This window comes from Garra rufa, chromosome 13 (genome assembly GCF_049309525.1).
Source record: "Garra rufa chromosome 13, GarRuf1.0, whole genome shotgun sequence".
NCBI lineage: Eukaryota > Metazoa > Chordata > Actinopteri > Cypriniformes > Cyprinidae > Garra > Garra rufa.
The window spans coordinates 38,901,125-38,924,831 of NC_133373.1; the positions used below are offsets into that span (position 1 = coordinate 38,901,125).

Genomic DNA, 23,707 nt, shown 5'->3' on the forward strand with positions numbered 1-23,707 from the left:
GTATACAGGGAGAAGAGCAGTGGGGAGAGAACACAACCCTGAGGGGCGCCAGTGCTGATAGTACGGGTGCTGGATGAGAATTTTCCCAGCCTCACTAGCTGCTGTCTGTCTGTCAGGAAGCTGTTGATCCACTGACAGACCGAGGTGGGCACAGAGAGCTGAGTTAGTTTGGGCAGGAGGAGGTTTGGGATGATGCTGTTAAAGGCTGAACTGAAGTCTACAAACAGGATCCTCACATAAGTCCCTGATTTATCCAGATGCTGCAGGATGAAGTGTAAACCCATGTTCACTGCATCATCTACGGACCTGTTTGCTCGATAAGCAAACTGCAGAAGGTCCAGTAAGGGTCCGGTGATGTCCTTCAGATAAGCCAGAACCAGTTTTTCAAACGACTTCATGACGACAGATGTTAGCGCCACAGGTCTGTAGTCGTTGAGTCCTGTTATTTTGGGTTTCTTTGGAATGGGAATGATTGTCGAACGTTTGAGGCAGTTCGGTACTTCACACATCTCCAGAGACCAATTGAAGATTAGTGAGAAAACCTCGTTCAGGTCGTCTGCCAGTTGCTGATTCTCTACCATGCAGCGGGATGGTGTCTTGTAGTTAGTGATGGCTTTCAGGCTGTCCCACACCGATGAAGAGTCACTGGAAGAGAATTGATTCCTTATCTTTTCGGAATAATTCTTCTTTGCCACTTTGATCTCCTTTTCCAGTGTGTATTTGGCCTGCTTATACAAGACACTGTCCCCTTTCCTGTAAGCATCCTCTTTGGCGTGACGGAGCTGTCTGAGTTTTGCAGTGAACCATGGTTTGTCATTGTTGAAAGTTAAACGAGTCCTGGTAGGAATGCATGTATCCTCACAGAAACTGATATATGAAGTAACAGTGTCTGTGAGCTCGTCCAGATCGGTAGCAGCAGCTTCGAAAACACTCCAATCAGTACATTCAAAACATGCCTGTAAAACCTGCTCTGTTTCGTTGGTCCATCTCTTCACAGACTTTGCTACAGGTTTAGCAGATTTAAGTTTTTGCCTGTATGTCCTCTGTGGCGAATGGTTACTATGGTTACTCCTCTCATAGTTTGAGTGTGAGTCTGCATCTGTACAGAACAAACAATACGGCGTCGGAGTGACACGTGTCTCTGCTGTCTGTAGGGGACTGTAAATGAAGCCTTCGCCACAGAGGAGATGTCCAACTTAGTCAACTACATTCAGCCTGTTAAATTCAACTCCTTCGAGGCGTGCAAAAGTAAGTCAGTCTGTTCTTGAGATGTGTTTGACGCAGCAGAGAGAGCAGCTGCCCTGTAAGATCCATGTTTTCTAACTGTTTTCTTGTTCCTTTCCCAGAAATTGATCGAAGTTATGAAATGTCATCGTTTGTGGAGACCAAAGCGCTGGAGCTGCTCAAAGAAAAGCCAGTGGAATTCGTCGAGTATCTTTAGGTTTTTTTTTTGTTTGTTTTTTGCACTTTTGCAGGTGGAAGATTCTTTTAAATGAAATGAAATTGTGTTTAATAAAGGTGTAAAATTGAGAAGCTGTTTTTATCCTTTGTTAGAGATTCTTAACACTTTCACACAGGTATAATAAACTGCAGCTGAGCAGAATTTATCCCAAAGGAACGCGAGTTGACTCCTCAAATTACATGCCTCAAGTCTTCTGGAACGCCGGATGTCAGCTGGTCGCTCTGAACTTCCAGACCATAGGTACCTTCGGCTCACTTCTGCACTCAGTTCAGCACCAGTCCTGACCATTTCTGTTTCCATCTGTAGGCTGATTTGAAGAGCGTTGCTCACTGCATCATCATCATCATCTTCATCATCATCAGTGCATACAGTGAGATGGAGAGCATTCTTCATGATCACAGACCAGACAGTGAAGCAGAAGCAACTGCTTGTCCTAAGTTTTAATTCTAAAGTTTAATCTCTGAACTATTGTGTTCACTTTTAACTTAGTGAAGTCTGTCAGATATCACCTGACAAACCAAAGCCACAGTAATCTATGAGTTTAAATCGTATAATATATAGTTTTTCTTCAGAGGGTTTAGCTCATGGAAATGCATTTTTTCTCTTCTGTAAAGTGACATCACTGTGCTTCGTCCCAATTATTGATTGGTTTCATTGTGGATTAGCACTAATGTGTGTCTGTGATTGGCAGATCTACCCATGCAGCTAAATCTGGGCATTTTTGAATACAACGGAAAATGTGGCTACAGACTGAAGCCGGAGTTCATGAGACGGACGGACAAACAGTTTGACCCGTTCACTCAGAATACAGTAGATGGGATCGTAGCGCACACGCTGTCTGTGAAGGTGAGAGGTGGGCTCCGTCTGAATGTCTTACCAAGAGATGTAGAACAAAATGTTATATCTGCAAACTGCATCATGATATCATATGGTGAGGTTTCATCAGTTCAAGTTAAAGGTAAAGGAGTTTGAGACTGTTTCCTGCATATCACAAAGCATCAAAAACATTTGATTTAAGTCAAAATCAGTATTTGTTTCTATACAGTAGTTATTTTACACATATATGTAAAAGTTGTTGTATGTTATTGAAGAGCACATCAACAGAGGGCAGTTGCTGCAGTCACTAACATATACTGTATATACTGTAGGACTAGTTAAAGTGAAAGGCTCATTGATATCAAGCACATTTGGTTTTTGGACAGTATAAGTCCTGAACGTCCAGATGTTCATTTCCCTGCATGACTAGATCCTGTCAAATCCAGCAGATGAGAGTGAAGATCTAGGAGCTTCTGCAGGTAATGCTGTGTTTAATAAGGTGTCTGTGTCTTACTCAGGTCATATCCGGTCAGTTTCTGTCCGATAAGAGAGTCGGTGTGTTTGTGGAGGTGGAAATGTTCGGTCTGCCGGTGGACACCAAACGGAAAGCGTTTAAGTCCAAGACGTCTCAAGGCAATGCTGTCAATCCGGTTTGGGATGAAGATCCGGTGGTCTTCAAAAGAGTACGTCTGCAGTGATGAACACTAAACCGTCAGGCAGATTTTCCATCAAATGCTTTGATTTTAACGAGCGATATGTTTCAGGTGGTTCTTCCCACACTGGCGTCGTTGAGGATAGCCGTGTACGAAGACAACGGGAAATTTATCGGCCATCGCATCATCCCAGTATGTGCCATCCGACCCGGCAAGTATCTGCTTGATTTCTCTTGATGTAAAAGAAAGCGCACGAGAAAAAGTGTGGTCCTTAAAGCGCTTGTCTCTCTGCTGCAGGATATCACTACATCAGTCTGAGAAATGAGAAAAACCAAACCCTGACGCTTCCGTCTGTGTTCGTCTACACTGAGGTCAAGGACTACGTCCCAGACACCTTTGCAGGTACAAGAGCCAAATAAATCTGAAAAATGGACCTGACACTCAGAGTCAGTCATAAATCACAGCTTCATTATACTTCCACAGACTGTTGGAGCTCTACCCCAGTTTTTGTACTTGAAGTCTCCAATGCGGATGATCTTCTTCAACTCGTATTCTTGCATTTTGAAACGTGCTGTAACGTCTGTTGTGTTTGTGTGTCAGATGTGATCGAGGCCCTGTCCAATCCCATCCTGTACGTCAGTCTGATGGAGCAGAGAGCCAGTCAGCTGGCGGCTCTCACACAGGAGGAGGGAGCGCAGGAGACCGACAGAGAAGAGGTGAGCGAGTTTAACCACTCCATTATTCCTGCCTCGTTTCGAGTCTGAACAGAGCTACAGCAAACGTCACTGTATTGTTTCAACGTGTTAATTCTGTGTGCAGATAATTTGTTTAGAAATATAAATCTAATATAAATCTGCTTGAGTTTCCCCATGCAGTGACAGGTGTGTGTTCTGTGGGTCTCCATGTTGCTGGTTAATTAACATCAGTTACACAAGGGTTTATTGTTATATGGAGTTGTTGGTAGTTTGGCTTCTAAAGAGGGAAACACTGTGGCGCTTTCACATCATTGATCTGTCTGTTTGAGCAGCTCGACTGGCTCTGTATGTGTGATGATGATGATGATGATGATCGATCTCTGTGAAACTATACTGTGCAACCAAGTGTAAGAGTTTGTGCTTGTTTGAGATTTTATGTTGAGAGAAATGTGGTGAGTGTAGATTACAAAAAATTACTTTCAAATATGAATAGTCCTCTTGTGTTTATGATTAGCAGAACATCACAAATAGCAGCTGTTAACTCAAGACATGCGTTCACTAGTCCTCATTAGATTAGAGAAATAGATTAGATGATTATAAGGGTAAAGGGTAGTTAGGGGTCTGATAAATACCTAGTTCTGCCATGAAACTCTAGATCAGGAGTTCTCAACTCTGGCCCTCGAGGTCCATTTTCCTGCAGAGTTTAGCTCTAACCCTAATCAACCACACCTGAACAAGCTAATCAAGCGCTTCATCATTACAAGAAAGTTACAGGCAGGTGAGTTTGATCAAGGTTGGAGGTAAACTCTGCAGGAAAGTGGACCTTGAGGGCCAGAGTTGAGAACCTCTGCTCTAGATGACGCAGGCTGACGGGCTGTTAACGTAACTGATGATATCACAGAGTAATACAACTTGGCACAAGCTGATTGGTTCATGTTGCATACACAACCAATGAGCTTGCAGCTTGCAGCTATTTAAATGGCTAGTAGCATTCACTTGGGCATTTCGCAGCACGCTTTCACAGTTCCTCTGAAACCCTCTACCTTTCCCAGCTCCACCTGTATAGATCTGCTATGGGTTATTTTATGCTATTTGTGCAGCAGCAGCATGTCTTAAATACTCACAGCACCGTATTGTCATATGCTTTGGCAGAAGCAAGTTCTGTACCTACTTGCAGCAGCAGCAATAATCTACAACTACAGCAATAACCAACAGCAGCAGCATAGCAGATCTATTCCACCAAGACCAAATTCATTAACATTGTCATATCCATTACCATGCTAAACTTTTCAGAGAGTTGTCATGACAGAACTAGATTTGTTTATCCTTTTAATGTATCTGGTTTAAGTCTTTTGTTTTGTCAAGTTTTCTTTGTCCAGTGGGGTACTAGTTTTGCGTGCGTGCGTGCGTGCGTGTGTGTGTGTGCGTGTGTGTGTGTGTCGTTCAGTTAGGTGTGTGGGGGTGGGGGGTTGTCAGGCTCTATAGCGACAGGCATGTTCTCTGAGTCTCCACACGCTCAGCACGTCTCTTAATTCACTTGGTGTCTGATTATGTTGGCCAAGCTAATATCTGAAGGCTCCTCATAAGAATGCAGACATTTCTAGTACTTGGTATTTCTAATGGCAAAGCTTTTTACTTCATGGAATCTAGGACTGGCAATAGATAAAATAGTTAAAATAATAATCAAAAATAATAATAAGATCACTGAAATGAAAAGAATTGCATGCTGTAATTCAAGACGTTTCCAGGTGTGTTCAGAATTCACACCAAAGGTGTATCTAAATAAAATAAAACCAAATTTTTGGGGGTTTTTTTCAAAGTTTGACAAAACTACAATGTGTTCTTACAGAAAATTTGGTCAAGTCAAGTCACCATTATAAGTGCCCTTTACAATACAGATTGTGTCAAATCAGCTTTACAGTTTTAAAACAATGAACTTTCCAGCTCTAGAAAGTTCCAGCTCATTATTTAAAATTCATCATATCCATGAGCGTGAGAATGCTGGCTCCTTGATATAAATATCAGTAGAGAACGGATATAAATAAGAAATATAATGTCCGTTTACATCTTGATTTTGGATTAGAGAGCATCTCTCTCTCACTCACCAGTCAAGCTGAATCAACACGATGCGTTAGTAACCGTTGTGCAGCAGTTGCAGGCCGGCGTCTGCTATAAAACTGCAGCGAGGACGAGTCAAATACACTTGCGAGCTGACAGGTGCAAACTAGTTGACGCATGTTATTTTAGTCATGCTGCGAGTGGGCTATCAGCGCTATGTTTACACGCTCTGGCCAGCCACGGAGGTATGTTGTTTTTTGATCATTATGTCGTAGTTGCATACGTGTGATGCAGAATAAACTAGTTAAAGCTTCATTTGGAGACTTCATCTCGGTTTTCCATGAGCTGTTCTAACGGTCCAAGATGCAAATGTTCACCTGTGGATCTTATTGGTTTGCTTGTGTTGGTGCAGGTCAATGGCGGTGGGGATCCTTTGTCAGAGGTCAAGACTGACCCAAAACCCGCCGCAGCCACAGAGAACGGGCTGAACCACGACAGCATCTCGCCCAAATCATCCGTGGTCAGTCACCAGACTTCATCCTCAGGTGTGTGATGCACGTCCAGCGGCTGCGCTTTAGTGCCGCGTTCACATGTAGAATCAGGACATCATCTGTGTGTGTGTTTCAGGGTCGGTCAAACCTGCTGTGAAGTCTGAGGATGTAGTCCAGAGTGTTTTAACAGGTACGTGTCTGTTCACATCCATCTCTGGTGATCTGATTTCCTTTGACCGCTTATGTTTGGATAATCGGATCACCAAGATGAATGTTAACCCAGGTGTTAAAAATGCACTACAACTACCAAAACACTTTATTCAGGTCTCAAATAAACTCATTCTTCCAGAACACTAGCAAAGGTTGACAGCCGACAAACAAACTTTGTCACCCACAAAACAATGAGCTAAAAAACACTAACAACATGTAGCATTACACAGTGTTTTCTTATGTAAAACAAGGACACATCTCTGTTTATAATTGCAATATATATTGTTTATAACTGCAATATATGTTACTGGAATGAATCAGACACGATGCAGAATTCGTCAATATTTTATGTGGTTTATCTATTTTAATTTCAAACTACAAGAATTTGTATACACACCATCCACTGATACAGATACAATAATAATGCTAATCTACTGCATTTTTAGATTTGAAATATGTTTAAATAAAATATTGCTGTTGAATTTTGCTGTCTTATTCAGTTTTGCATTATGGTATTGTTTTGAACATAAGTTTAACAGTTTTGAAAACAGTATGTAAGCATGTGCAAAATGTCCTGTACGTACAAAGATTTTTGTCAGTTGTTGTGTCTGAGTGAAAAAAGAATTCCTGAAATTTGAGAGATGTGGTCACTGAATGCATTTTGTGCCAAAACAATGATAACTGATCCTCAGTTTAGCCCACATAGACTTCTGTTGTGCTCACTGTGCAGAGTTTTGCAAAAGTGACCTAAGTATTGAGAAGTGTGTCCTACCGTCTGTAAAAAACTGTAAGTCACATTTGTTTCTATAGTTGCAAAATGAATCAGTTCTGAAATAAATAAAGTTTCAGCTGTAAAGCAGCTCTGCAGAAGACAGTCGGGTGATTATTCAGTTTAGTTGTTTCAGTGTCAGTGTTGTAAACTTCAGTGATGAATCAAGTTCAGTTTCAGCTGCAATGGTTTTACTCCAGAATCTCATGATCACATCTATTTCCTGTGTGTGTTTGTGTCAGAGGTGGATGCTCAGACTGTAGATGAACTGAAACAGCTAAAGGCTTATTTGAGGGAGCAGAAGAGGCAGTACAAAGAACTAAAGGAGCTCATGAGGAAACACAACAAGAAGACCAACGACCTGATCAACGAACACGCGGCCAAACAGAAGCAGCTGCACAGCGACTTCCTCCGGCGCAGGTCGGCGCTGCAGAAGCGGTGAGTTTCTCTGAGATCGGCTCTGCTCTCCGCCGGTTCTCCTCGTCTGATCGATTGTGTTCCCGCAGGAGTGTGTCGGATCAGGATCTGATGGCGCTGGAGCAGGAGAGATGTGAGAAACTGAGTGAACTGAAAGAACAGCAGCAGCGGCAGCTCCTCGCGCTCAGACAGGAGCAGTTCTACAGCGAGAAGTACCTCAAACGAGAACACGTCAAACTGGTAACTACTCGCTGCGTGTCACTCGTAATGGGTACATTACTGACAGATTACTGCCATAATCACTATGAATTACAGAGAACCTGTACAAATCCAGTACATATGCTGTGCAGCATTACTGTGATTTTTTTTGTCTGGGAATCATTTTGTCAATGAATTAATTTTTAGTAAATTGTCATTTGTGATATTTTAGCTGCACATTCTCATATCTTAAATCTTCATGAACATCTGACTAAAAGAACCAGTTCATAAGAGTCATTTGTTCATAAAAGTCATATGAACTGAACATGTAGGTCAGTAGTCAGTAGTGTGATTTACATGTGCTTTCCTTTCTTAATCACATTATAAGGGCTTTACGTCACGGTGTGTGTGTGTGTGTGTGTGTGTGTGTGTGTGTGTGTGTGTGTGTGTGTGTGTGTGTGTGTGCGTGCGTGCGTGCGTGCGTGCGTGCGTGCGTGCGTGCGTGCGTGCGTGCGTGCGTGCGTGCGTGCGTGCGTGCGTGCGTGCGTGCGTGCGTGCGTGCGTGCGTGCGTGCGTGTGTGTGTCAGCAGTGTATGCGCTTCATCAGGTTTGACTGTGGAAAGCGATGTGCAGCAGAACTGCTGACTGTTTTCTCCTGCTGCATCAGACTCTTGTTTCTGATGATGTACTGATGTGGAACATGAGGAACAGTCAGTCGGCTGACGCTGCAGGCCAGTGTTAAACACATTTGAGACTCCACATGTTCAAACACAACAAATAAAGGGTGGGACTTGGTTCTGCCCATCCGCTGCAGTCAGACTGGGTTTCCTATCTTGTTAGCGTGTGCTGTACATCAGCGGTGTGGTCTGTTCACTTACATACATGTTGGCTTTTTTTTTTGTGGGTAGCTTGTTGAGAAGCTGACGGCCGTGGCAGAAGAGTGTCAGAATAACCAGCTGAAGAAACTGAAGGATCTGTGTGAGAAGTACGTCAGCATCGCTGCACTAGAGATCATCATTCTGTCATCTTTTTCTCTTTTGGTGTCCTTCAACGTCATTGTGGTCTTTGGACAGCGCTGTTCCTCAAAATATCTTATGTTTTCTTTTTTTTTTCAGAGAAAACAAAGACTTAAAGAAAAGGATGGATAAGAGACGACAGGAGAAGTTTCAAGAAGCCCGAACGCTGGAGAAGACGCTGACTGAGGAGTGAGTGATTTTAGCTGATCTGCCGTTACCCAGCAGTCTTTGTGTGGGTCTTCGGATCCCGTGTTGTAACGGATCAACATCTCTACTGTCCAGAGTTAGGGGTTTGACTTTGGCCTGAGGCTTGAACATCATTCTTACCAACCAGTCATCTTAGAAGAGCTTGATGACAAGTGTTTGGACTGTGTTTGTTAAACAGGAATATTCACCAGGACCAACAAAAGCTGATGTTGATCCAAAAACGCGATCATCTTTAGTGCCGAGACTGCTAGTGGCCAGTCCGATAAAGATTATGACCAGACATGCTTGACACTGAAAGGTAAAATCATCCTGTTTTGTAGGAAAAAGATGGAGATGAACAGATCACACGTGAATGAGGTGGTGCAGTCCATCAAACGGGTGAGTGATGCTGGTTACTATGGACTAGTTAACCCCTGCTGGTAAATGTTTTAATAACACAGTCTGTGTCTTTTTTTTTTAACCGCCTATCGATAGTACATTACATTTACATTTATTCATTTAGCAGGCTCTTTTATCCAAAGCGACTTACAATTGGGGAATACAACAAGTGATTCATCCTAAAGAGGCAGATCGACATAGGAAGTGCTCATAATACCATCTATCAGGCATTGTTAGATGAGTACAGGCTAGAAAGGGAAGAAAAAGAAAAGAGGAGAACAAAGGTTTTTTAGGTTTTTTTTTTTGAGTCAAATAGTGTCGAAAGAGATAGCAGTCACTTGAAAACTGTCAAGGAGTCAGCATTCCGGATAGGGATGAGAAGATTGTTCCACCAGGCAGGAACGGTAAACGAAAATGTTCTGGAAAGTGATTTCATGCCTCTCTGTGGTGGTACAATGAGGCGTCTTTCACTGGAGGATCTCAGACTTCTGGAGGGAGTGTAGATGTGTAGTAGTGAATGGAGGTAGGCAGGTGATGATCCGGTGGCTGTCCTATAGGCCAGCATCAGTGTCTTGAATTTGATGCGTGCTGTAACCGGCAGCCAGTGCAGAGATATGAAGAGAGGTGAGACATGGGCCTTTTTGGGCTCATTGAAGACCAGCCGTGCTGCTGCATTCTGAATCATATGCAGAGGTTTGATTGTACATGCTGGAAGACCAGCTAAAAGAGCATTGCAGTAGTCCAGCCTGGAGATGACCAGGGCCTGGACGAGGAGTTGTGCAGCATGCTCTGTTAGGAAGGGCCTGATCTTTCTGATGTTGTGCAATGCAAACCTGCAAGATCAAGCAGTTTTAACTATGTGGTCTTTAAAAGTCAATTGGTCATCAAAGATTACACCAAGATTTCTGGCTGAAGTTGATGGGGTAATTGTTGATGAACCTAACTGGATGGAGAAGTCATGTAGAGCTGGAGTGGCAGGAAAGACAAGGAGCTCAGTTTTAGCTAGATTGAGCTGAAGATGGTGTTCCTTCATCCATGCAGAGATATCCGCCAGGCAGCCTGAGATCTGTGCAGCTACCGATGGATCGTCTGGTTGAAATGAAAGATAGAGCTGTGTGTCATCAGCATAGCAATGGTAGGAGAAGCCTTGTGCCTGTATGATGGGGCCCAGAGATGTGGTGTATATGGAGAAGAGGAGGGGTCTGAGAACTGAGTTGTATATTCGGATCAAAATGAAAAATGTTTCACCTTTTTTTTTAGAGCAGTCTTGAGGTTTTGCTCCATTAGCCTTCCTCAACCCTTCTGATCAGGTTGTGTACAAAAAAAAACAGGCTAAACGCAAATAATACAGTGCAACTAATCATATTATCATAAATAGTTCAGACAATAAAATAAATAGACAAATTAAGAGAGCAACATTTAAAAGTTTGTACCGTGTGTTTTGTGCTGCCAGGATGAAAATTATTTATTTAATTAAGTGTAGATTGTAGAGTGACTGATCCTGCAGTTACAGAGATGCACCTGTAGGTGTCGCCAAATGACTGTCTTTATGAAGCAGTGAAGTCGTGTGTCTTACTGAGTATTTTCATGGACAGAGTGGCAGATTGTGTGTGAATTGTCCGTTTTCAGTGTGTGCTTGTAATGTATTGAGCTGCTATATTTAAATAATAGTTTTAGCATTCACAGTCAGAACAAAAGTCATATGATCATCTGCAGCTGTGATTATATTCAGAACAACAGCACGACTGTGATCCTTAATAGTTTATTGTAAGGATGTTTTTGCTGCTTTTAGACTGTCCTGAAAATAATGTTACAGTTTTTTTTAAATGCTTAGACACTAAAAGTGGTACTTGAGGCCCACTTAGCGAAACATTTCACTCGTGTACTAATCTTTAGACCAAGTCTACAAAACTACAAGCACATTACATGCTTTTTTAAACTCAGTTTGCTATTGTAAAACAAACTTTTTGCAAAAGTCTAAACACACACATCATTCAAAACTAACAGCTTTTTTGTTTCATTTGGGAAACACTGCCACTGATGTGTGTGACGTTTTGCATGTTGTGTGTGTGTGTGTGTGTGTGTGTGTGTGTGTGTGTGTGTGTGTGTGTTTGTGTGTGTGTGTGTGTGTGTGTGTGTGTGTGTGTGTGTGTGTGTGTGTGTGTACCTGGTATTCATCACGTTCCCCACAAGGATAGGAATACCAGTAGATTTTGACCTTGTGGGGACATTTCTCAGGTCCCCATGAGGAAACAGGTTTATAAATCATGCACAATGAGTTTTTTTGAGAATGTAAAGATATGCACAGTCTCCTGTGAGGGCTAGGTTTAGGTGTAGGGTAGGTGTAGGGCCATAGAAAATACGGTTTGTACAGTATAAAAACCATTACGCCTATGGAATGTCCCCATAAAACATGTAAACCCAACATGTGTGTGTGTGTGTGTGTGTGTGTGTGTGTGTGTGTGTGTGTGTGTGTGTGTGTGTGTGTGTGTGTGTGTGTGTGTGTGTGTGTGTGTGTGTGTGTGTGTGTGAGTGTGTGTGTGTGTGTGTGTGTGTGTGTGTGTGTGTGTGTGTGTGTGTGTGTTTTGTTGTTTTTTTGTGTCTAGAGTTTTCAGAAATGGAGCCATAGTTTCAAATAGCATAGTTTGCATTTGTAAAAAAACAAACAAAAACAAATGTAATCGTGTGTTGAGGTCTGCCTACTGAAGCAAAACCAGTTGAGAAGCTCTGATCCAGATTTCAACCAGTCAGATGTTGGTGTTTCAGGGATAGTTCTGTGTTTCTATGTTCCAGGACCAGTGTTGTGTTGACATGTTCATTGCTCTTCTACACGTGACAGATAAACGTTGAACATGCCAGTTTTCTGTCACATGTAGATAGCGTGTACTGGAACACGTCTGTGAGCGTTTGCATGTTTTTGTGTTTTTTTCAGCTGGAAGAAGCTCAGGCCAAACGACTGGAGAGATTGCTGGAAAAACATAAAGATATTCGACAGCAAATCCTAGATGACAAACCAAAGGTATGAGCCATTGTACAGTTTCATGATGTGTTTGGAGAAGTTTAAAACACTGCAGACACACACACACACACACACACACACACACACACACACGTTTATCTGCGTGTCTCCTCACTGTCACTGTTATTTTAGGAGGACGGATCACAGGAAGTGGAAGGTAAGCAATACTGCATCCCAGCATTCAGTTCATCACAAAACAGGTTAATGGTTGTGTTTCCTGAGCTGCTGAAATGAACAAAAACCTAAACTCTGGATCATAACGTCGTCATCCGACCGTCCTCCAATAACCAGCTTTAGTGTGTGTGTGTGTGTGTGTGTGTGTGTGTGTGTGTGTGTGTGTGTGTGTGAGAGTAAGTGAGTAGTGAGAGTGTGTGAGTACTCTGACTGACTAACAGCAGCTGAATCAGACGTGTGCTCTTCTGTTGATGATGTGTGCGGTTTATCATCATCATTCGTAATCTGTGTTTGAGCAGAAATACTGAATCGCTTTGATCTGTAGTTTGTTAGATAGTTTTCAGTTTGTGACGTCGACTGAATCGGCTCAAGCAGATGCTGATCGGCCTCTGTTAGTTCAGAATGAGTCAGTGCTATTGAGTCCTGAATCAAACCGATGAATATGACGAACCGTAACGCTCTGAAATGCCGCACATGCTGTCATGATCCACTACAGGGGTTTTCAAACCTGTCCTGGAGCCTCCCCTGCCCTGCACATTTTGCTTGTCTCTCTCATCTAATACACCTGATTCAAATCATCAGCTCATTAGTAGAGACTGCAAGACCTGAATTGGGTGTGCCTAATAAGGGAGACATACAAAATGTGCAGGGCAGGGGAGGCTCCAGGACAGGTTTGAAAACCCCTGCACTATGATGTTTAACACGCTAACAGTCATGTGTTTGTCCGTGGGTCAGTGACGTGTGCCGTGTAATATCAGTATACACCGTTACTCACATACGGAGGAGACTTTGTTGCTGTTGATTCTTCAGATGAATGATTTAAATGGATAGAAACTCTTTGATGCTTTGGATTCTGACTCTGTGTTCGCTTGTTTTATTGGCTGTTTTCACAGAGCACAAGTGAACAGAGAAAGTGCTACATTGGGATGAGCTGTTCTGTCATATTTTCTCCAAACCTGTTCTTCCTTTAGTGGAACAAACTAATTATTTTAACGAATGATGGAAGAAGCCAAAAGCCATTGACTTTCATTATGTGGACATAACAATGAGACATTTAAAAAATATATTTCCTTTTATATTTCAGAGAAGAGAGTCAAACAGGTTTAAACAAAAGATGACAGAATGATGATTATTTTGATGTAAACTGTCCCTTTAAGAGAAAAGCACTCCTTACCCTGCTGAATCCAGCATTGCTAGTCACCAGCATGAGGTGTGTTGTGTTTGCTGGGACCAGCTTGGGATACTGGTGTGCTGGTGGACCCGCATTTGTTGTCATTTGGGTGCTGGTATGGTCCTAATCAAGACCACAACGAAACTTATGTTACATATCACATTTCATTTGAAATTGGTTTGTGTTTGTAGTTAAAGCTGAACCAGATGAGTCCTCTGCAATCTTTGACTTTGATGCAACATGGAACTTTTGCATTATTGACACACTATTGTCCTATTTTAATACTGTAAGGTTGCTTTGAAACAACTTGTATTGTAAAAAGCGCTTCATAAATAATCTTGACTTGACTTGACTTAAAGACCAATACAATTTTCTAAATTAATTTTAATAAATTATTTAATAAAGAAAAACATGTTGCTGGTTACGTGTTACACAGTAAAATCCAAACACTGCTCAGTTTTCACATGGTCCTGATCTATAGAGTGTAAAAGTAACACTGAAGCAGTGTTGTAGTTAGTGAAATAAAGTAGATTCACTCTACAAGTGTTGACTGAGCATTAGTGATAATCACATCTACGATTAACAAGCAGAATCACTGAGAATAAGAGAAACAGCAAGAACAGAAAAAGTGAAGAGGTGAGCAGAAACACATCAACTACTTACAGCAACACAGTCTTAGATCAAATCAATATCTTACCAGATGATGATTTAACAACCGCAAAAACAGAATTACCGTAATACCATATTTGGCCTTATTTATTTTATATGCTACCTGTACAAAGGTTGGTGAAATATGTTACCATTATTGTAATTAGTGTTCCTTTTAGTCGGGCACTTGGCCATTAACTTTGATTGAATTAACTCTATTTCAACAGTTGCACAAAGAAGAAGTATGAAAGTGCATTCTATCACTATTTTCAATCATATTTCATGGTCCTCACTGCACTGACATGCCTTATAATATGAGTACTTTCTAAAATCAGTGACTGACAGCTGGATTTGGACATATTTGACTTCCCAGATAAGTATGAAAGTCTTTAAAAACAACATCTTTCATTATCAAGTTGTTATTAACTGTCCCATTGAAAGCTCTTTCCATAACCTCTGTTATTGAACAAACTGCTTATGATTAAGCTTCTATTAGGCATTTTTTGGTTTTATATCTCTAAATCATTTTATGATGCAATGTACTCAAGCTTTTTTCCTTTTGATGCTTTGAAGCTTTTACCAGTTTATCAGTAAAGCAATTAAAATTTTCAGTTCTACTTTCAGAAGAGGGAGCAAAATAAATTACATATGAGTTATCATATAATTCAATAAATCATTTAACCTTTTAAACCTTTATTGTTTTTCTTTTGCATTATTAATGTGTTAAATAGAGAAATATGCAAGCAAAAACTGGTTGTCCCCTAAGCTCTACTTGCATACAGACAGCTGATCATGCTGGTGACCAGCTCCATTTAGCCTGAGAACAGTTAGATTTGCTAACCTTGAACCAGCTTGGAATTAATGCTGGTTTATGTTGGATTTTTCAGCTGGGTACACATAGAAACTTTCATCTGGTCGGAGAACTTGAACTGCTTCTCTTCATTTTGTGACGTGTGGGTTCTGGTTGTAGGTCAGGCTGTTGATAAATTAAACTAAATCAAGAATGTGACAATCATCGGTTCCAGCCATCGATTGCTGGCGTCGATTAGAGAAGAAGCAGATGTGGTGTTGCTGTTTTTCTCTTTGTAAATGAAGGCCTGATGCATTTGGAGCCTCAGTTCAGCTCAGCGCCGCTAGAGAGCATCATAGTGCAGTTAAACACACCGCAGCACTTCAGATGAGAGTCAGTGCTAAACAACAGACAATGCTAAATTATGGAGCATGTGGGGTTTGCTTCCCATCAGACTCACGTTTTTTCAGAGATATTCTGCAATCTGTGTGTCACGTGACCTCATTCCCAGCCGTGTCACAGTTAGATTCGTGACCAAACTTGGCCGCGGCGTCAGAAGCAGGTCAGCGGATTTGAAGTTTCATCCGTGCTCGTGTTTGGATCAGGAAGCATTTTGAAGTAAAGTAACCAGGACGAAGCTGAAATCCTGCCCTCCGAAAGAACGCGAGCGAGAGAGAGAGGCCTGACCTATTTTTACGCTTGGATCAGGCACTAATGGACAGCTATAAGCATCCTGGGTCTTCAGAGACCTGCCGAACCATCTCGCTCTCAGCCCATGAAAGCGTTGAGAGATTTAGCCTGCGAACCGACAGCTAGTTTAGCTTCTCTACCAGCGGCAGCCTATATACGTGTTTTTGAGAACACGTGTCGATGCGGAAATAGAAGCGAGCGTTTGGCCGTGAAGCTGACGAGCTGCTGTCACACCTCAGCGTGCGCGTGTTAGCGTCCTGCTAACGTTCCAATCAGAGCGGCGGCGGGATTCTGGCGCGCGGCGTGTCGTCGGCTGATTAGATCTGACTTTCAGGTTCACTTTGGTGTTTGTTTCGTGAACTTTCAGCAAGGTGAACGCTGAGGGAACGTTGGCACCTCGTCATCGGGCCTAGTGTTATTCATGCTAACGCTGAGCCTCTGTGGATGAGCTGTGCTGCTTCTGAGGTATTTTTACACTTCTGGTCTTGTGATGTTTTGTTGCAGGGTGGCAGACGTGTTTCTCTCTGAGAGCGTGTTGACGCTGAATGAAGCTGCGGGCCGCGACAGCAGCGGCACAAATAGTCGTATGACTTCACTAACGGGAGCTGTGTCATCGCCATGGCAACACTCATCCCGCTTTAACCCCGTAATAGCCAGAGCGGGAGGTGGCCATATGCAGCCCAACACGAGGAAGCTCCTGGAGGACTGTTAGTGACGCTGAATACTCTGTGTTGAAAGGAACAGTTCTCCAGTTTCTCCTTCCGTCCTCCACAGGACAAAAATAACAGCATATGATTTTGGGAGGACCTGAGGGTCAGTCAGTTTTCATTTGTGAATGAACTATTCTTGTATGAACATTTTATTGTTAAAAAACACTGCAGTTTTGCAACCGCAGTAGCGTTTAAAACGCATGTTATATTTTGATGGCCAAAGCGCAGCACTGAAGTGAAGGCTAGAGACAGATGGAGACGTCTGTGAGACACACGGAGCAGATTGAGGCGCGGTACGTTTGGTCGGGCTCCCGCTGGCACACGCGTCAGTCGCTTCAGCGTTTCCCAGCCCTCGCTCTCGTCGTGGCCGTGCTTTTCCCGTGTTTGATGTGAGCGGCTCTTCATTAATAATTCACACGACCCTCCTGATTCTCGCCAGGGGAAGTACTGTCACTCGATAAAACCCGAGGAGCACAAACAAACCCACGGCGCTCAGCGATCCGGCTGGAAATAACCTGCTCTCGCCGGCCGCCTGTGGAGGAGAGACGACCGAGTGATTGTTCAGCACTGACATGATGCTCACTAATCAAACGCCGATGATTAGAGAGTCTCTGCGTGCTCGTCATTAGACGCCGATGGGTCTGGACTCGTAAAGACGTGCGATCCCTGCTCGCTTTAGTCTTTTAGCGGCCGTTCGTGAACACGCACGTGCGGGGGATTGCATGACGAGTTTGAAACGGGAACGTTTCAGCTAAAGTAATTCAATCTCTGCCGAATCTAGATTTCAGAAGCTTCGCATCCCTCGATGGCGGACCAGAATTAGGACAGATGTTGAAGAAGGTCATTCTCCTCCCAGAGTGCTTTAAGAGAGCGGTGGAATTGGACGTGAGTGTGGTTTGTTGACAGATGACGAGTCTTTTGAGGAAAGACATTTTTAACTGCGAGTCGGGAGGGAACAGAAATTAGAATGGGCCGTGCTTTCATCTGCAGGTCTCTTTAGGTCAGTGAATCGGGGGCGGCCCGCTGACTTCAGGGCTTCAGCTTGAATCTGAGGTGTTGCTCAGCTCTTGTGCTTGAAGAGATGCTGGTTTCTGTGAGTGAGATATTTCTCATTTGAGCGGTCAAAGTGGCCTGAATCTTTATTCTTCTCGGCTCTTACAGTAAATGTGCATCTGAACCGTGACCAGTTCTTAGCGCACCGGTTCTCATAAGGCAGGGTCCACCTTGACGGATGTCATGTTTCTGCCGTACCTTGATGCTGACACTGACATTGTTGGCGACAATAAACAGGTCAAAAATAATAATCAAACCGAAGTCAAAAACTTCTCTTCACATTGGTTCTTTCAACTACACAAATAATGACACAAAAGTAATCCAATGAAAGAAAAATTTTATTCAACAGACTTAAAATAAATAATACCAATGTAAATTCAAAAAGAAATGCACTTATTCTGATTGTGAACAAAGATTGCAGAACAACAGGTGAATAATTACTGATGTTTGTCCCTATCACAATCTGAATTTGATTAGCTGTGCTGCGCTACTTTCTGATTGTTCAATTCAAAATTTGGCCAAATATTGTGACATTCTGTATTATACAGTGTATTGTGATTATATGTCTGATAATATGCCTTCCATGTTGTCCATATTGCAGAAATCATAGGACTAGATATATGGACAGTGTAGCCGGGAAACAAGTTTTAACTGCAAACTACAACTACTAAGTGAAGTAGAGGTGTGCCACGGATAAACCTCCCTGTCACTAACAGCAGAGAAAGCTTTGTCATTGAATGAGCGGTAGAAAGGACATGGGTGTGTGGATGTGAAATGGACATGAAGATTCTGACGTCAGTTCGATTTGGATATTTGACCTGTTTTTTGACAATGGTTGATGTCAATTTCAGGTCTATCGAACATCATCTGCCCACTGGGACACGTTTCAAAAGGAGATGTGGCACGTCTGAGGCCCCAGTTTAAAAAAAAAATCGGCTCAGACTTAATCAGGCTGACAAAGGATACATATTATGCAATAAATATCAACCAAATACACAAATCATTGATGTGCATATGACATCAATTTGAGTTGTAAACCCATGACATTGATTTGATGTACACTGAATGTCAAACACATTGGTCTGCATATACATTAAACCAATTTCAGTGCGAGGATTAACTTAATGTTTTACCCAATTACAACTGGAAGAAATTACTGCCCAAACTGACCATAAAATTATGTCATACAGCATCTTGATCAAGTCTTGATTAGCATTTGAGGTCAATTTGATATCAAGGTGCCGCTGGGTGAGAACCTGGAAAAAATCTTACAAACTCTGATTTAAAATCAGTTGAGTGAGTTCATCTTAACACAAATAACCACGACTGAACGAGTATAACCGTATGTAGCGGCGCTGAAGCTTCGATGAAGAGGAACAGAGTGTTTCGTGTGTTTGGCAGTGCCGGCAGTAGACGAATGGCAGCTGAATGTTCAGGATTTAGGAGATCCGAGAGAGACGAGATCCGTTCGCACGACCCCCAAAAGTCCAGTGCCACTTCGACACCCTCGTAACTTTTAATTACCTCTGTTTCCACACCGACCCCAGGTGATAAAGACGTGGCATACGCGCGGCTCGTCTGAGGTGGGAAAAGTCGACGGGAGTCGCGGCTTAGCGTCAAACACAGTTGGGTCCGCCTCGCCCCGGACGCTCACGCGAGACCGAGGTGGCGTTTTAATCCCAGGCCTTTGTGTCTTGGCCAGCAGGGGGACAGCAGATGTCCTTCTCCTAAGTAGGTCGGGCTTTGTGCGGGCCGGCCTGAAACCATCTGGCCCTGGCATGTCGCTGTCAGCCGGTTGAAAATGTGATTTTCTAAAAGGTGACCTTTGAGATGATGGGCACGTGGTGACGATTCTGAACCGGTCTGAGGAATTGCTGATGTTTGGGTTTGTTTTCTTTGTTGGTAAATGACTTTACATACAGGCTTCCTTCTACCTGCTTGTCCTAACCACCTCAAACCAGTGCATGAAAGTACTAAACCTGTACTGAGGGTTAACCGGCGCAAGCAGAGATCAGAGATGCTCTCAGATCACCAGCAAGTGCGAATGTTTCGAAATCATAGTCTTTGACACGATTCATCTTTGGCGCTTTCTTTAATTACACCGCTCCCAGGAGAGAGAGCGGGGTAGTTAACCAGTCAAATAAGCAGTAAAGCAATTATTGGGTCAGAATGAATACAATTCTGACATCTTTAATCACTAGGGGAGTCTGTGCCTGGAGAAAAACAGGATATTCGACTCTCCCAGAGGTGGCAAAAGCTGAGTGAGATGAAATCGTGTTGCATTGGCTTTTCAACACTAAGCGAACGTCACTGTGGCTTGTGGATCTTCTGAGATCGTCTCTAATCCGAACCTTTAACCTCAGGCTGTGGTTTTACTCTCCTGCGGTCGGCGTGACTCATTCTAACACGGTTGAGCTTTGTTTTGTTGTTTAATCATGTGCTTATTCATGTTACAGCGCTCACATGACGTCGCCGTGGCTTCGTATCCGCTTTGTGGTAGCGCTCCAGATCGGAGGTTCTCAACTGGTGGACCACGACCCAAAAATGTGGCTTTGTTTTTTTTCCTGCTGTTACATTATTGTTTTGATAACAAAAGAGAACATTCCATTCAACACAAATCAGTGCAGTGAAATCTGAAGCCTAACCAGTTGAGATGTTCCGATCTGTGTGTTTCATGACGTGATTTCCTCGTGTGATTCTGTACCGGTTTCTTCCACAGCTTCAGAGCGAGCTGGACCAGGAGTATCAGGACAAGTTTCGGAGGCTTCCAGTGGAAATCCAAGAATTCGTGCAGGATTTTGCTGCTTGTAGAGGCAAGTTAAGCCAAGACAGTGACTCTCTTCCCATTTCCACAAACACGGAGAAGCTCAACCACGCGGCGCTCTCGCCAGGCGAGGACGTGGAGGATCAACCTTCAGAGAAAGTCTTCGACACGCCACTCTGAGCTTGTTGTACCTTTGTAAACACGTTTTTGTACTTTGTATGCTGTTGAGTTTTTTCCTGATTTAATGTGCACCTTTTAGTATGATGACTGGATGACTTACTTGAACAATGTTAAAAATAATTGTCAGTTTTTCTTACTTTTAAAACACTTAGTTGTCACAAGAACGTGCTGCTTTTGTCTATTTAAACATGTGTTTAGACACTCTTGTGTATGTTTAGATGAGTCTTACTGTCTTTTAATGATTTTGAACAGCTCTTAAAGTCTTTTAATATGAAATGTAGGCTCTACTTAGTTCATATCTGTTATCCAGGACCGTTCAGCCACAGTTTAGGTTGTGTATGAATTCATTTTTTATATATATAACAACGCACAGGCATGAAACATCAAGGCATCAAGTGATTCATTTGCTTGCACATTATTGTACAAAAATGTGATGTGGAAGGAAAACATTCTTTTACAACAAGTATATAAAGATTTACATTTACGCATTTGGCAGACCTACATTTAAAGTTCACATGTGATCAGTTCATTCCTTCCCTGAGAATCGAACCCATGACCTTGACATTACTAGCGCTGGATCCACTGTTGAGCTGCAGGATGTTGTTTAATAAAGATTCGTATGTGCCACACAGAGGAATATTTGACCACTAATACACTGTGGGAAAATGTTTAAACAAACCATATGTAACTGAGCAGAGTCAAGACTGGACCAAAGCTTTCAAAAGAAGATGAACTTTAAAGTCAACAGACACTGTCATTAATGTGATGAATGCATTTACAGAGGAACAAGTGAACATTTGCGTGCGAAAGACTCTGAGGATCTTTTATCAATGTTTACGAGACGACAGGCGTGACGTGTCTGATGTTCACCCGTGTCAAAACAACACTAGTGCCACAAACGTCTGAGACGGGCCTGTGGATGTGCACACCAACGGCGTCTCCATCGAGATGTTTGCGAGTCCTGTGCTTCTGAACACGTTTACCTTCTTAATGCGTCATTTGTCATTGTAATATAAGAGTCTGTGGGCTTCTAGTGCACTAATGAGTAAAGCTTGTGACTAGCAGTATTTCAGAGAAATGTTACATTCATAGAGACGCTCCTTTCACTTGAAGTTTCTCCTGATGTTGATGTACGTGAAGCTTCTTGAAATCAGCTCAAGTGTAAGCGGGTTATAAATGCCTGTGGATGAAATAAATGTTGCTTGTGTCTAAATGTGTGGCGTCTGCTTGAGTTTTGCTAGTAGTTTTAATTGTTGAAGGTCAGCGTGTCCGTTCCTGCCCTAACGGAAGAGTTATATGGCGTTTCTGCAAAAGACCTTGGAGGTTCTGCTGACCGGCTCAGAAGAGCTTGACTGGACCCTGTTTAATGCTGTATAAATCTGCTGTGCTTTAATGTGTTGAGGATGCTGGGAAACCGGAAATAATAGAGCCGTATTTCACAAACAGATGCCACGAACAGATGGAACGAACGTGCGCGTGTGTGTGTGTGTGTGTGTGTGTGTGTGTGTGTGTGTGTGTGTGTGTGTGTGTGTGTGTGTGTGTGGTCTGGTATTCATCACATTGTGGGGACCAAATGTCCCCACAAGGATAGGAATACCAGTAGATTTTGACCTTGTGGGGACATTTCTCAGGTCCCCATGGGGAAACAGGCTTATAAATCATGCACAATGAGTTTTTTTGATGAAGTAAAAGTGTGCACAATCTCCTGTGAGGGCTAGGTTTAGGTGTAGGGTAGGTGTAGGGCCATAGAAAATACGGTTTGTACAGTATAAAAACCATTATGCCTATGGAATGTCCCCATAAAACATGTAAACCCAACATGTGTGTGTGTGTGTGTGTGTGTGTGTGTGTGTGTGTGTGTGTGTGTGTGTGTGTGTGTGTGTGTGTGTGTGTGTGTGTGTGTGTGTGTGAGCGTGGACTGTGGCCTGTTTCCCATCATCCCCGTGGCAACAGTTGCCAAAACATGTTTTTATGTAAAGATGCCCAGCGGTCACAGCGATTGAAGCACATGTGAAGTGACACAGGAATTCATCTGCAAATATAATCAACAAAAAAATAAACAGCAGCGTTCAGAAATAGCTCTGATGTTGCTCTTTTCTTCGTTCTGATCTCACAGAGTCCATCACTGTCCATCATCTATTTTTGGAGGGTTTTCTGATGTTTTATAAGAAGATTCTTTATTGAATATGCTGCAAATGATTTAGATGTGTAATCTCATATTATCTGATGGTGGATAAACACACAAACACACACAGCTGATGGAGAATTATCTGATGAAAAGCTCCTAAAGCCTTTGTGTCCTTCAGGTAGTGAAGTGTGTGTGTGTGTGTGTGTGTGTGTGTGTGTGTGTGTGTGTGTGTGTGTGTGTGTGTGTGTGTGTGTGTGTGTGTGTCGATCGTTGTGATTTTGTGAAAACACGTAAATGAGCCGCAGGGGTCTGTCCTCATAATGTGCTGTCTAGCAAACAGGAAGTGAGGTAATGACTCTCTGGTCAGACACACGTTTAATACGGCAAGATTTCCCATGATTCCATCTGTCAGACCAAGGCTGATGCTGGCTGGATGCTGACAGGTCAGTAGGAGGAGTAAATATCCACTGTCCAGTGAATCTATATGTGCAGTAAATCACATCAATAAAACTGCCAGCTGAAATTCACAACAACCTGAATCACAGACTGATTCATTTAGAAAAGAGTTTCTTCAGTCTGATGCTTCGTTTGTGGACGTTAATTACAGACTGACACTCAAACGCCCACAATTTACTAATTACATCTGCTGCAGAACAACAAACAACAGACTCAGTTAGAAAACAGACAAAGAGGGATAGATAGATAGATAGATAGATAGATAGATAGATAGATAGATAGATAGATAGATAGATAGATAGATGCCGCTGAAGGTTGAGTGAGGAAGAGAATCAGGAGGAAGAGACACTTCTTCTTCATCATCATCATCATCATCATCATCATCATCATCTCCATCTCCTCCTGCAGGGTTTCCTCGCGCGCGGACAGTGATGCAGCTGCGCGTGTGAGTCCGTCTGTGTGTGTATCTGATCTCTCTCTCTCTCTCTCTCTCTCTCTCTCTCTCTCTCTCTCTCTCTCTGTGTATCTATCTGATCTCTCTCTCTCTGTGTGTG

At 42.7% G+C, this 23,707-nt stretch overlaps 1 protein-coding gene across 1 annotated transcript in view; it reads left to right on the forward strand.

Annotated features, from left to right (window-relative positions):
- Positions 1–21,782, forward strand: part of plcb1l (phospholipase C beta 1-like) — a 56,521-nt gene extending 34,739 nt beyond the window's left edge. The window contains 17 exon segments of the mRNA XM_073816641.1: positions 1,155–1,248; positions 1,347–1,431; positions 1,578–1,702; positions 2,154–2,308; positions 2,797–2,961; positions 3,043–3,142; positions 3,229–3,333; positions 3,532–3,647; positions 6,097–6,229; positions 6,312–6,365; positions 7,397–7,590; positions 7,593–7,811; positions 8,678–8,754; positions 8,885–8,974; positions 9,313–9,370; positions 12,303–12,389; positions 20,345–21,782. Of these exon segments, the coding sequence (XP_073672742.1) occupies positions 1,155–1,248; positions 1,347–1,431; positions 1,578–1,702; positions 2,154–2,308; positions 2,797–2,961; positions 3,043–3,142; positions 3,229–3,333; positions 3,532–3,647; positions 6,097–6,229; positions 6,312–6,365; positions 7,397–7,590; positions 7,593–7,811; positions 8,678–8,754; positions 8,885–8,974; positions 9,313–9,370; positions 12,303–12,389; positions 20,345–20,569 (2,082 nt within the window). The 3' untranslated portion in view covers positions 20,570–21,782.
- The last annotated feature ends 1,925 nt before the right edge of the window (positions 21,783–23,707 follow it).